The following is a 14465-nucleotide window of genomic DNA, read 5'->3' as shown; positions in this document are numbered from 1 at the left end:
GCTATTGCATTAACTTCATACGCAGTATTTGTGCTAGAGTCGTATGAACCGCACGCGTATGCGTACTACGTTCATGATAATCGAACATATGATAGATATAATGATAGATATGGTACGTACGTTAAAATAAATTCGGGATTAATTTAATTTCAGTCACAACGCCTAGATGTCAATAACTGAGACGATGAGAAATTTACCAATCTACAGTGTTCGCCTGTTCGGTCATAATGCGTGCAAGATGCCCGTCGCTATTATTTCGTGTCGCACCCGTACGATCCTACGTGAGAGATATCGCCCTTTGGTGCGCTGCCAGCCTCACACCGTCTCAATTATATTGTTTGTAGAAAAACAAGCAATCGGCATAATGTTAGGTAAGATACAAGGAAATCGTGATCTGACGCTTTCCCGAGACGACTTAACCCGAGACGGTTGTCTTTTATGGTTGAACGCACGAATGCTTCGCTGAGCATTGGGTTTGTTTTGTAAATGTACGCACCCGGCTATCCCATGACCAAATGGGTGAAATGTTTAAAAGAAAATGATTGATCTTGCCTTGGAGTTATCGAGAGCAATATCGCAATAAGGCATTGGACGAAGAACGTTTCTTATTGAACTCTAACTACGCCTTAGCGACATCGTGCATTGCCTACTCGCAAATATTCCTCATAAACCATATTTTTCGGATTTCGTTGCGTTCCCCGTACAATGATTACCCACCCAAGGCACCGTAACCGAGTACGCTGTTACGATATTGCTAGATATCTGTTGATATGTTCATGTTCATGTGGATCTGCATGTGTGGCAAATCGGCATGATGCCCTACTATAAACCCCACGAGACAATATAATCTGTGGTAAATCCGAGTGATGTTATGATAGGGCTCGCTTATTCTAAATGCACTTATTCCACCGTATTGGTGTTTTGTTCTCCTTTTTCGATCCCTAATATGGAGGTGGTCCCGCATTGTTTGGAAACATACTTTTGAGCCCCGTCGACAGGCATGTAACATAACCACTGACGCCAGGTGTTATGATCCAATAGTTACGGTTCAGCGCACGAGGGCTTTGTACGGCTTCTTTCGTATGCCCCCTCTATCACTCAACGCTGGTTTTCGTTGTGTTTAGAAGTTAATGTCAACACGTGTTTGATAAAATACTGCCGTGTGGGCAGTGTCATTGTAATTGATAGTCCGTCCCTACGTCTGCCATATATCTTGTCATTTTTGTGATTCAAGATCAACAGATTGCCTTGTTCAAAATAGAAGCATATCGACTGGAGTGATGAAGAATATTACACCCTCTACTGGTAATGATCTTAGTTCGCTGCAGCTCACCATCTTCTTCACCCCCTAATTGGGGGCAGGGGGCGGGCTCGGAGGGGGCACAAAATTATTTCGTGAATTAGCATTAATTATAGAGTATTTTTTGAAAATGTATGCAACTTTTTCAAAAATTAAGTTTTAGGCCATGTAACATGCGACTCCAAGTAGTGTGCCAGAACAATCGACAGCGAGAAAACCTTGGCCAAAAAGGACTGCCCTTATACTGACTGAAAACTTCGTTATATATACAAAATACATATAGGCTTAATTGTCCATACGCGCCGAAATGACTGGCGCCGAATATTTCTGTCTCGGCAATCTGAACCTCACAAGACAAATACCATCCCGCAGGGACAAATCATATACCAGTGAAGAAATACCAATTTGAAATCGTGTGCTTCTTTTAGTTTAGTAGCCTACTTTTGGGCGATTCTATATTTTTGATGTAGCAAACAGGAGGTCACGAAATAACATCAAGTAACAGAGTCATACTATAGAAATTAACATGGAACAGCAACGACCGATTTTGCAGCTTCGTTCCGCTTCGCTGAGGCTGGAGTATCGACTTGTTTTGCGTAAGCGACTGTAGGATTTCTGGCAACCAAAAAGCTATCTTCCCGAGCACAGAAATTACTGAATCTGGTCTTGATCGAAAGCTACTGTTGCACCGATTCCGAAAATATAAATTAAAATATTGATCAGGCACTGATCCACCTAGAATCTGTCCTCCAAGTCTGAAATATCGGCATTGTTCAGAACAATCGGGTAACCGCAACACAATTGCCATAACAATGACCCGTTGCGACTCTCCGATTGTTCGAACAATGCCGATATTTCAGACTTGGCGGACGGATTCTAGGTGGATCAGTGCCTGATCATTATTTTAATTTATATTTTCGGAATCCTTGCAACAGTAGCTTTCGATCAAGACCAGATTCAATAACTTCTGCGCTCGGGAAGATAGCTTTTGGATTGCCATAAATCCTACAGTCGCTTACGCAAAACAAGTCGATACACCAGCCTCAGCGAAGCGGAACGAAGCTGCAAAATCGGTCGTTGCCGTTCTATGTTTAATTTTTATAGTCATACCAACGGGTCCGCCCTCCCGAAGATGTTTAATTATTATTTACGGGCCCTACAGTTCCCAAGACACCTCACTCAGCTCTGCCGGTAAATCTGATTACGTGAGCAGAGAGGACAAGAAATTGATAGCAATATATGTAATTCCCGATATTATTGACCGATTTTATTATCGCGCTGGCTCACTAAGCAGTGTACAGTCCGTTTCGTGGCATAAGCGAACAACGTGATGGGGGGGGGGGGGTCGGTTTATCACCCTATGGAAGCCCAAGACCCAAGTTTTTCAGGGGAGAGGGGCGAAGTGCTCTTTCCTTCCTGCCAGCGGGTATACGACCGAAGATGTTTAATTATTATTGAGGATTCCTACCTTTTCAAGCACACCTCACTCAGCTCTACCGGTAAATCTGACTGCGTGAGCAGAAAGAGGAAAACAATTGATAGCAACAGGCCTATACATGCAATCCCCGATAATATTGACCGATTCTATCATGAATTATAGGCCAGAAAAGCTGACTAGCTAAACGGCCCCCAACGTAAATGACAAGTAGCGGGAAACATGGTATAGTCTGAGGGGTGTGTGGGGGCAAAACCCCCCAGAATTTCGGTTTATCATCCTATGGGGGTCCTAAGACCAACGTTGTTTGGGGGGGGGTCCTTCCGAAATGCTGTTACGGCCCTGATCCTAATCATATGCCGCTGTTCTATTATTTTCATCCACTCAAGACGCACAATGTCGTAAATCGTTCATTGCGATGCGCAAGACACAGTTCAATATATTGATAAGACGGACGATTTCGAAGCAGCCGAGTATATACGGTTTCGTCCTTGAAATACTGGTATCAATGTCCGATACAACAGTGGTCGATCTTGATTTTTCGTCTGCCATTCTTTTGACGGATCCGGCTTTTTCCCTTCCTTACTTCATCGAGTCTGGGTGTATTGAAAAAGACGCCGCAGGTAAAGCGACTCGGAGGAGGAGGATCCAAGATAAACCTGCGTCACTTTTAAATGTGCTGCAGCGAAAACTCAAGTCGCGGTCTCTCGTGCCGATAGACTTTTCAACCGCACCAACTCCCCCTAAATCGATAGAGAACAGCCACTGTAGTCTTACATTGATATTGCCATATTATTCGTACATATTCGAATGACCATGATGTTTGGTTTCGTTCGCAGATGCCATGGGAGACAATTTTATTAGCTCTTCTTCACACATATGCAGTACACTGGAGACGACAATTTTATAAATGAAGCCTTTTTAGTCAAGGCAAGCCCAATGTATATTATATACTATGAACGTAATTATGAATAAGTTTGACGGCCACTTATGCACCTGCAAGGAAACTGACGTCAGAACAATTTAGCGCGTTGGTTTGCAGTATAAGTTTCATGGACTTATTTGAAACATCTCTCTCATCATTGCCGTCATTGCCGCTAGATGTCGACAGGAAGCAAGTTTGAGGTGGGTCGATATCCTTGAAAAATTCCCTTCTGAAAATTTCATCGGTCATTCAAAGAATGATCATTGTTCAACAATCACCTCATAGCATTGCTATCACTATGTAATGTGACTATCACACATCACACACAGTTGTCTTCACAGCCTTCCATCCTGTTATTTGTATGCATGGCGAGATATATCGATTACCAGTATCAGTGGTAATATGAATTTTATCATTTCAAAACACCGCAAGACTGCGATGCAATGAAAATATAGGAAGGTGTCGAAACTACTTGGAGTAGTCTTTGAAATCAGACACCCACCTGGGCCTAGGCGACGTTAAGAGGAGGCTTGCACACTGAACGAAAAGTAAAAGAACCTAATATATAATCAGAAGCGACAAAATGAGGAGGCATAACATAACATATATAATAAAAGAAATTTTGGATTCTCAATGTCTTAAGAAATTAATACGACACGAAAATATATCAAAACACCTTGTATCAGATAAATTTCATGCATATTGCATATATATGCCCGATACCGAATATTCGTTTGTATCGCTTGTGTTGAAGCTGCCCGAGAAATTATGTTTGGCGAACGTTGACTATATTACATCGGTGAATCGGTCTGTCTGTAAGTTTAGTCAACGAAGATTTTTCTCAAGATCTACCGAAAGAGAGTTAGTAGTTACGAATATACGTGCGTACGGGAATAATCGTGTCGCCGCTTCAAATCAGGATTACTTGAAATAACACATCTTCGTTCAACTGCGGGGCATCTGAAATAATATACGACGAAGAGAAGAGATCCTTCTTTTCTTCTAAATCAGTCAACCAGAACCTATATTTCAACTCGGCCACTCATCGCTCTCCTAGTATGCTCTATTGCTCCGTAAAATAATCCCATAACACCGCTTCGGCGCTTTCAGTCATACTCGGGTGAAAAGAGAGTGCAGTGTAGTGGATAAATCGAGCCCGTCATTCGATTTTACGCTTCATATGAAAGGATTCCGCTTGACTGCAAAAGCGCAGAGCACTCGTTGCGCTTCTCTGGTTTTTGTCCGCATGAACGAACCGTATTTCTCAGTATCAGAAATGATCTCCACGGTACCGAGGGCACTGAGTTAGAGGATCAGCCGCTAGAAGATTTCAGAATTATTGATTAGCGCTATCACTCCAGGGATTTTGAAGCAAGAATAGCGAAATAGCAATGACAATAGCAACGCGGTGCATCGATTGCTTCCATACAGCGCATTTGCTGAGCTAAGGCTGTCATGGATCAGTGGGTTAGATTTTCTGTCATCGCATTATTACTGTGTTAAGTTATCGCTGGTAAATTTCGATGGCAGGTATATTATTTTCGTGGAAGAACTGGTATATCCATTGTATTGTATCTGGCGGGAAAGATCTTCTCGCTTCGTTAGTCTCAAAGCAGCGGTAATTGCGTCACCGCGTGCTCACCCGATCGAGACGCGCCCTGTTTTTCCTTTCCGCGTGAATGGAGAACTGTCACGGACCAATGTTCTTATTCGCCATTTTATAGTCTGCAATGTCTGGTAACGCGGGCTGGAATACGCTGGTACGCCGAGAGAGATGTGTTTCGGATCTTCGTATCAATAATTTAGCTCGGAACTCTGCATAGGCGGCGGGTAGCCAGAGACCGTTCGCTCGTAAACCGCTGTTCATGCAACGTTTAGTTGCTGTGTTCTTGGTTCCGCTGCTGTAACTGCCGTTCCGGTATCGGGAGTATTTAGTCAAGCGATGAAAATTCGCGGTTGGATGAGTTTTTCGAAAACATTGCTGCAATTTAGCGTCTTTACATGCAGCGATATTCATACTGCGTACGTGAAATGTTATCAACGGTATCTTCGCATGAAAATGCTTTGTACTTTTGTCAAGCCACACTGAGACCGCGTGGTCGCATCGTACGATCGTAACGTCATCCGAAAGTGCGCAACCTCGATTTTACGCTGCGCCGCCAGACAGTATTTTGGATGTGACTGATATTTCGCGGTTTAGCCGATTAAACTATCATGTTCATTAGAATGTTTTCAATCCTGACGTGCTCACGACTGTAACGTTAACAATGTTTACTACCGTGAATGCATGAATCGATTCAACACCAGTTTATTCCGGAATGAAAGTAGAGGTCAATTTCAAGTTGAAAATTTTAAAAGAATGTGTAGGTGACATCACAGATGAGTTTTTCGTGAAATGATGATGTCACCATATATAAACCATATAAGATCAGGAAGAATGCATATTTCGCCTTTGTCACCAACTCCACATTCAAGACTATCATTATGAAGATTGAGAACATGGTATAGTACAGTTAATATTACGATTTTGTGGACTTGCTATTACAATCCATAAAAAAGAACTGTATTGGTTAGGCTAGCGGTTCGAAATTTGTAAAATCAAATCAGTGAAACAGTCTATGAATTAACTTATATGAAATCACGCCATACTTTCTCTTCGGGTTGCACCTAGTGAAGAAAAGAGTTCGATTTTTAGAGAAATTGTACTAAAGTGTGTATAGTCAGTAGGCTTCTGGAAGTACAGAACTTCAATATTGCAGCAAACAATACATTCATATTGCCGAATTTATTCCACTCAAAGCTTTTTGACTGGCTCTCATCATTCTTTCTATTTTTCGAACTTGTTTAACCTGATTTACTGGCGTTCGCTCCTGATGAGAGCCAGTCAAAAAGCTTTGAGTGGAATAAATTCGGCAATATGAATATATTGTTTGCTGAAATAGGCAGTAAAGCATAATTCTAATGGAAATGTCAATTGACGCGACTTTGAATCTGTACAATTTTAAACTCGTGTACTATTAACCGACTCGATATCCATTGTCAAACATGAATTTGAGCTTGTATGCATATGGGTAAGCTGAAAGCAATGACAAGTGCTGCGAAATTTAATCCAGCAGTTCAGGTTACGTCTGTACCTTGTATCTTGTATGCAGGCGCGTAGCCAGCCGAAAAATAAGGAAGGGGTTTTAAAATAGAAGGGCGGGGTTTCGATGTTTTGCGAATTTACTTAATATAGCGTCAATTCATTAGGTTTAAGTACATGCGTAAATGACGATTATACATTATACAATCTCCTCGTGTTCGCGATTATACGCGTTTGATAAGCTTGTCGACGAGTCCGGAAGTACTGTTAATTAGCGACTCCCTGATCTGTCGTCAACAATTAAATACCTGCGCTTACCAAAGCGTCGAACAATTAAATACGCGCGCTCATCAACGCAGCCTCGTCGACTATTTGCGCAAGTCGAAATGTCCGAGATTTTTGGGAATATGTGCCATAATGACGCCGATTTCAGGTGCTTCAAACCTGTCCTATTTTATAACTCAAGTCGATACACATATTCTGATGGTTATGTTTAAGTATTAGCGGAGATATATTACGCACGCGTCGCACATGTTTGCGGACATTCGATGTCTTTCAGTTTCGCGATGTCACTCTTTAATCACAATCGCTAATCAGCATACAATCAACGGCAGGGTGCCTTTATTTTGTACATGCAAGCTAATGAAAAGCTAATGCAGCTAATTAAGCTAATGAAAAGCTAATTAAGCTAATGAAAAGCTAATTAAGCTAATGAAAAGCTAATTAAGCTAATGAAAAGCTAATTAAGCTAATGAAAAGCTAATTAAGCTAATGAAAAAGTAAGCTAATGAAAAGTAAGCTAATGAAAAGCTAATTAAGCTAATGAAAAGCTAATTAAGCTAATGAAAAGCTAATGAAAAGCTAATGAAAAGCTAATTAAGCTAATGAAAAAGTAGGCTAATGAAAAGTATGCTAATGAATAGCTAATGAAGCTAATGAAAAGCTAATTAAGCTAATGAAAAGCTACTTAAACTAATGAAAAGCTAATTAAGCTAATGAAAAAGTAGGCTAATGAAAAGTATGCTAATGAAAAGCTAATGAAGCTAATGAAAAGCTAATTAAGCTAATGAAAAAGTAAGCTAATGAAAAGCAAGCTAATGAAAAGCTAATTAAGCTAATGAAAAAGTAAGCTAATTAAGCTAATGAAAAAGTAAGCTAATGAAAAGTAAGCTAATGAAAAGCTAATTAAGCTAATGAAAAGCTACTTAAACTAATGAAAAGCTAATTAAGCTAATGAAAAAGTAGGCTAATGAAAAGTATGCTAATGAAAAGCTAATGAAGCTAATGAAAAGCTAATTAAGCTAATGAAAAAGTAAGCTAATGAAAAGCAAGCTAATGAAAAGCTAATTAAGCTAATGAAAAAGTAAGCTAATGAAAAGTAAGCTAATGAAAAGCTAATTAAGCTAATGAAAAGCTACTTAAACTAATGAAAAGCTAATTAAGCTAATGAAAAAGTAGGCTAATGAAAAGTATGCTAATGAAAAGCTAATGAAGCTAATGAAAAGCTAATTAAGCTAATTAAAAAGTAAGCTAATGAAAAGCTAATTAAGCTAACAACTATGCTGTAGCACGGGGGCCTTTCGATCCGCCTGGCGGGAGCAGACCTTTTAACGTGGCCCATGCATTTCAAAGGGGAGTTTGGACTTTGAAAATTTTCGAGCTCGCCTATACATTAACGTGGGCGACATAACTGCTGCAACTTTGCCGCGCGTCGCCTAACCCAAAACACGCAGCCCTATGGCAAACCGCCTATACTCGCTCGGATCGGTCCCAGATTTCGTGTGAGCCTGGTCGTGGGGATGTTTAGCCGAGAAATTTTTTATAAATTTTCCGAAACATTTTTCGGACTTCAACTTCCGCGTGCGCCGCTTCGACCGATAGCAGAAAGTCGGGAATCGATAAAATTGAAAAATCATAAAATTTCTGAAAAATCGACCGAAGTCCAACTTCCCTATACTTTAACACGTAATCAGATTGACCGGTTGAGCCGAGTGAGTTGTGTTTAAAATGGTAGGACCACTCAATAATAATTAAACATCTTCGGGCGTATACCCGTTGGCAGGAACGAAACAGCACTTCGTCAGGCCACCCAAAACACTTTGGTCTTGAGTTCCCATAGGGTGATAAACCGACCCCCGTCCCGTTGTTCGCTTCTGCCACGAAATCAGGATCCCCGTTTAGTGAGCCAGCGTAGAGCCCGAAAATTTTCGATAATTCAAAATAAATTAGGTCAATAAGATCGGGAATTGCATATATATTGCTATCAATTACTTGTCCTCTCTGCTCACGTAATCAGATTTGCCGGTAGAGCTGAGTGAGGTGTCTTGGAAACTGTAGGGCCCGTAAATAATGATTAAACATATTCGGACGGGCGAACCCGTTGGTACGACTTCGTTACATGATGTTATTTCGTGATCTCCAGTCTGCTATATCAAAAAATATAGAATCGCCCAAACGTACTAAACTGAAAGATGCACACGATTTCAAATTGGTAGTTCTTCATTGGCATATAATTCTTCCCTGCGGGATGGTAGCCTATTTGTCTCGTGAGGTTCAGATTGCCAATACAGGAACATTCAGCGCCAGTCATTTAGGCGCCTATGGTCAATTATACCTATATGTATTTTTTATATACATAACGAAGTTTTCGGTCAGCGTAAGGGCAGTCCTTTTCGGCCAAGGTTTTCTCGCTGCCGATCATTCTGGCACACTTCTTGGAGTCGCATGTTACATGGCCTAAAACTTTATATGTCTTCGTGCGTCGTGGCCCGGTAATGGCCAACGCCGATATGCCCACTTCTATAAATCTTGCGCATTTTATCTTGGTGGAAGAGTACCCAATAATTAACGTACTTGGACACTTGAAATCGCGCCATTTTTGAAAAAGTTGCAGAAAATTTCATAAAATACTCTATAATTTATGCTAATTCACTAAATAATTTTTGGCCTCCTTCGAGCTCGCTCCCCCCAATCTGGGGGCTTGGGGTGCGGCAGTTACGGTCCTGTCAATACCTGTAGGCTATCTATAGGCTACCTATATCTATAAGTAATACTGCTCGTTCAACTGCAAAGTTAGGGCACATTGCATTGAAACAGCAGTGACGTTGTCTTAGCAGTCTACTCACAACTTTCAAGCAATCCTAATTGAAAACTCCAGACTCCAAGCCAAGCAAGAGTATTTTATAAATATAATTTTTTTTTTCATATACCGATTTCTCAATATTTTCGTGGGGGCCGCAAGAAGGCTAGCTGTGGGCCCCGGTTGGGAATCACTGTCCTAGAGCCACGCCGACGGTAGCGGCGTGTTCTACTGCGTCCGCTGGGTCGAACGATACCAGAAAAGTGGGAATCGAAAAAACGATCAAGTCCAACTTTCCTATCCTTTAACATGGAGCAAATCGAAAAAAGTGAAAGTCCGAAAAATCTCGAAGATTTTCAAGTCCAATTTCCCTATATTTTAACATGGGGACGAAATTGAAAGAAAGTCAAAGTTCGAAAAAATTTTCGGAAAATATTCTAAAAAATTTTTCGGCCAAACACCCCCCACGACTAGGCTCACACGAAATCTGGGACCGATCCGAGCAAGTATGGGTGGTTTGCCATAGGGCCGCGTGTTTTGGGGTAGGCGACGCGCGGCAAAGTTGCGACAGTTATGTCGCCCACGTTAAAGTATAGGCGAGCTCGAAGATTTTCAAAGTCCAAACTCCCCTTTGAAATGCATGGGCCACATTAAAAGGTCTGCTCCCGCCAGGCGGGTCAAAAGTCCCCCGTGCTACAGCATAGCTATTAGTGTCATTAGCTTTTAGCTTCATTAGCTTTTCATTAGCGTACTTTTCATTAGCTTACTTTTCATTAGCTTACTTTTTCATTAGCTTAATTAGCTTTTCATTAGCTTAATTAGCTTTTCATTAGCTTAATTAGCTTTTCATTAGCTTTTCATTAGCTTAATTAGCTTTTCATTAGCTTAATTAGCTTTTCATTAGCTTAATTAGCTGCATTAGCTTTTCATTAGCTTGCATGTACAAAATAAAGGCACCCTCAACGGCATGGTCTCCAAGCCATCGACTGATAGGAGCCAAACCATGCTAGGCCCGAGACGCGATAGTTAGGCTAGCGATGGAGTTAGGCTAGCGATGATCTATTGATATATCTTTCGTATTAGGCCTATTGCAGATGCGATTATGTAGGCCAACCAATGATATCGTGCGCTTATCAATGCGTCGAACAACTAAATACGCGCGCTTAGCAATGCGTCTACGTCTTACATAGCCTCTGCGACGATTTGCGCAATTCAAAATGTAAGAGTTTTTATGGAATACGGGCTATAATGACGCCGATTTCAGGTGGTTCAAACCTTACCTCTTTTTAGCCTTGACACACAGCTTTTGATGGTTATGTTCAAGTATTAACGGAAATCAATTACGCATGTACGACTGTACGTACGCACGCGTCGCATATGTTTGCGCACATTCGATGTAATTCAGTTTCGAGATGTCACTCTTTAATCACAATCGCTAATCAGCATATACTTAACGACCATTTTATCCGAGGCATCGGGAAATATGAGCCAAAGCATGGTAGGCTCGAGACGCGGTAGTTAGGCTAGCGTTATCTTTCGTATACTAGGCCGCTTGCAGATGCGGTTGTGTAGGTCAGCGATGATATCGTGCACACCTGGCCTATAGCAGATGAGATTATTCAAGCCAGCGGAACTAGGCTTGTTGGAGACGCGACAAATCAGGCTAGCAACTATTGCCGAGCACGCGGCAATGAATGACCTAATTTCGCAATCATCTCAGCCGATGATCGTGTCGCGTTACATTGTGCAGTGCATCGCGCACGGACGCTAATTGGCTACACGCCTTTCGCTAATTGGCCGCATTCAACACTGATAATACGACTTACTGAATTGCAACCGACCATTAGCGTCAGAACGATCATTTCAAAAGAAAGGGGTTTAGCGTTTAAGAAGGGGGTTTCACGCTTCTAAAGGAGGGGGTACCGACCCCCGAAACCCCCCCTCTGGCTACGCGCCTGCTTGTATGTCCTCACCAACCCCTTTTCTCCATACATCAGCAAATCTTATGTCTTACTTAACGAATGCGATAAAATGAGCGAGACAAGTTCCGAGGTCGCCGTGAGTGAAGCAGCCAACAGTTCAGAAACGATGAAACGGCCTTTAGAAAACCCCGAAAACACCCCGGCCGCAAAACTGCTGAAAGTCAGCAGCGACGGAGAAGTAATCATAGAGATGGTAAATGACGGAGAACTGATGGAGCTCTCCAAAAAGAGCTTGCAACAAGAATCCGAGGATGCTACATCCCAAGACGTTGTTATTCTCCAAGGCGAAGTGGCGGAAGAAGAGACGGTCATGACCACAGACAATGCGTCCGACGATTTCTCGTTAGATATGATCGGCGATAAGCACACGCAAGTACAAGTAGTTGTGGAGCAGGAAGTGTCAGACGACAATCTGATTCTGCAACAAAGAACGGAAACTAGACCCAAAAAACAAAAGCGATCTTTGAGCAACACCGCTACTGTAGCGGCGCCTCAAGGCGTCAACCCTGCCATGATGAGTAATCTGCTCCATACTGCAGCAGCAGTGGCTGCGTCTCAGAACGCGGCAGCTGCTACTGTGCAAGTCGTGCCGGGGCAAGCAACCGGTACCATACAACTCGTTCCGGCTTCGGAAGTACAAAACACCCAAACTTTGATGGCGTCTGGCATCGCGCCGCAGTCTTTAAGCCCGCAGACGATCGGCGTAGGGGAGGACGGAAAACCGCAGATGATACCCCAGCCAACGAATCAGCCGGTGTTCACTTACCTTGTCACGAGTCAAGGCACTTTGATATCGGCGCATTCCAGCGATGGGACACCTTTGATTTCTCCTGCCGAGTCTGAAAAAAATACGAATAAAGCGAAAGCGGAGGAGGGTGATGATGGTGCGACGCGGGCGCTTTATTTACATTGTCGTGTTATAACAGTTTTTTTAAATAATATATTCATGTTTATTACCTAAAGCTTTTTGCTTTGCGAACATTCAAAAACTTTGTTTAACAACAATCAATGTCGCTAAGATATCACACAGAGTAACATACAAAACTCAGTAGAGAAATGATGCAGATGCAAACATTAACTTGTTTTGAATACGAACATCGAACATCTTCGTTTTACAACTATCAGTATCATCAATTATGGCGTTAAGCGGACTAAAATTCATAACACGAGAGAGATATAATGCAGGCATGAACATTAACTTGGTTTTAATGTTGGCATAATAGCTGACGGTAACCCCTGAGGAGTGTCAGCTGGAAAAGTTTTGGGTAATGCGGTATTTTATGATTTACAAATATATTATGAGCTTCTGTACTGCCGATTGTTTTTTTGTGGTTATAACTCTCTGAAATTTTCAGCGGGACACGGCAGCGGCGTCAACCAGCTTGGCGGCATGTACGTGAACGGACGACCCCTACCGGAACCCATTCGTAAGCGTATCGTGGATCTCTCCCATCAGGGTGTACGGCCGTGCGATATATCTCGCCAGCTACGCGTCTCTCACGGATGCGTCAGCAAAATTCTGGCCAGGTACCCTATTATTGCAATATACTCTGAGGAACAGAACTTCAATATACAATTGAATTGTATATTCATATTGCAATGAACCCGGATATTTTCGGCTGACACTCATCGGGGGTAATCGTCTGCAACTAGTAGAGTATTGGAAAGAACGTTGTATATCAACAAACGGCTAGTGATTCATAATTGCAATGAAAATATCAGACTCAATTTAAAACTCCTATTTGAAGAGACTCTTGGAGGCATGGGCGCCGACTTTTTATTTTTTACGAGGTGGCGAAGTCTTGTGACGTCATAATTGTTCCCTGTCGATGACGTCATCGTCGCACTAAAACGCACTTTACTACATGCCGCTGGTGTACGTGCAGCGTTAAACCATTTACGTGTCGTTTTAATACCGGCCCTGCACTCATTAATATCAGTCATGCAGTCGAGTTATTAAGTGGAATCTTAAAGCGGCGCGATCATTCGTCCGACGATGTATACGATGCATTCCGTCAGGCGGAATGCATCGAACAAAAATCAGAATTTACGTCACTGAGAATTTGGAGTTGCATCAATGTTATTAACGTGCAATGCGCCGTGTGAGTAACGAAATACACTACGCACTGGCCTGGCAAGTTCGCAAGTAACACACGACAACTGTCGAATATGAGGTTTCAAGCCGACGAACGCGAAATCGCGCAGCCAATCAGCAATTGTCTCTGCGGTTCCCGGCTTCGCGTTGAGAAGCTCGCATCGCGGCAATTGTTTGCAGATTAAAACAGCGATTTTGGCGGCATTGCTGCATTTCCCGATTTACGTTCGCTAAGCATTTTTGGAGTACATCCAGGTGCGTAGTCCCTCATTTGGAAGCGCGAAACATCCTTTCCAAATGAGTGTTCTAACGCTAATACTCGGTTGCTATTCAATAAGTCGTATTATCAGTGTTACGTGCGGCCCATTAACGAAAGGTGTGTCGACAATAGGCGAGATTCGTCCGTACGCATTGCACTGCACAATCTAACGAGACGCGATCTCCCGCTGAGAGAATTGCGAAATTCGGTCATTCATTACCCCGCGCTCGTCAATCGTTGCTAGCCTGATTTGTCGCGCCACCTACAAGCCTAATTCCGCAGGCTTGAATAATCGCATCTGCAATAGG

The 14465-nt window shown here is 42.3% G+C and overlaps 1 protein-coding gene across 4 annotated transcripts in view; it reads left to right on the top strand.

Moving 5' to 3' along the window:
* The window catches only part of LOC145459112 (uncharacterized), a 41074-nt gene that overhangs the window by 9550 nt on the left and 17059 nt on the right, over nucleotides 1–14465 (top strand). For 3 of the 4 annotated variants that reach the window (XM_080337728.1, XM_080337727.1, XM_080337726.1), the window contains exon 4: nucleotides 13159–13330. In XM_080337728.1, the coding sequence (XP_080193854.1) occupies nucleotides 13159–13330 (172 nt within the window). Of the gene's footprint in view, nucleotides 1–6570; nucleotides 6795–11772; nucleotides 12688–13158; nucleotides 13331–14465 lie in introns of those variants that run through there. The other variant, XM_080337729.1, reaches the window with a different exon arrangement.

Source organism: Botryllus schlosseri, chromosome 16 (genome assembly GCF_051294905.1).
Source record: "Botryllus schlosseri isolate E-star chromosome 16, Bs_hap1, whole genome shotgun sequence".
Taxonomy (NCBI): Eukaryota; Metazoa; Chordata; class Ascidiacea; order Stolidobranchia; family Styelidae; genus Botryllus; species Botryllus schlosseri.
Note: the sequence above shows the minus strand (reverse complement) of the source record. Positions and strands in the feature narration are given on the sequence as shown.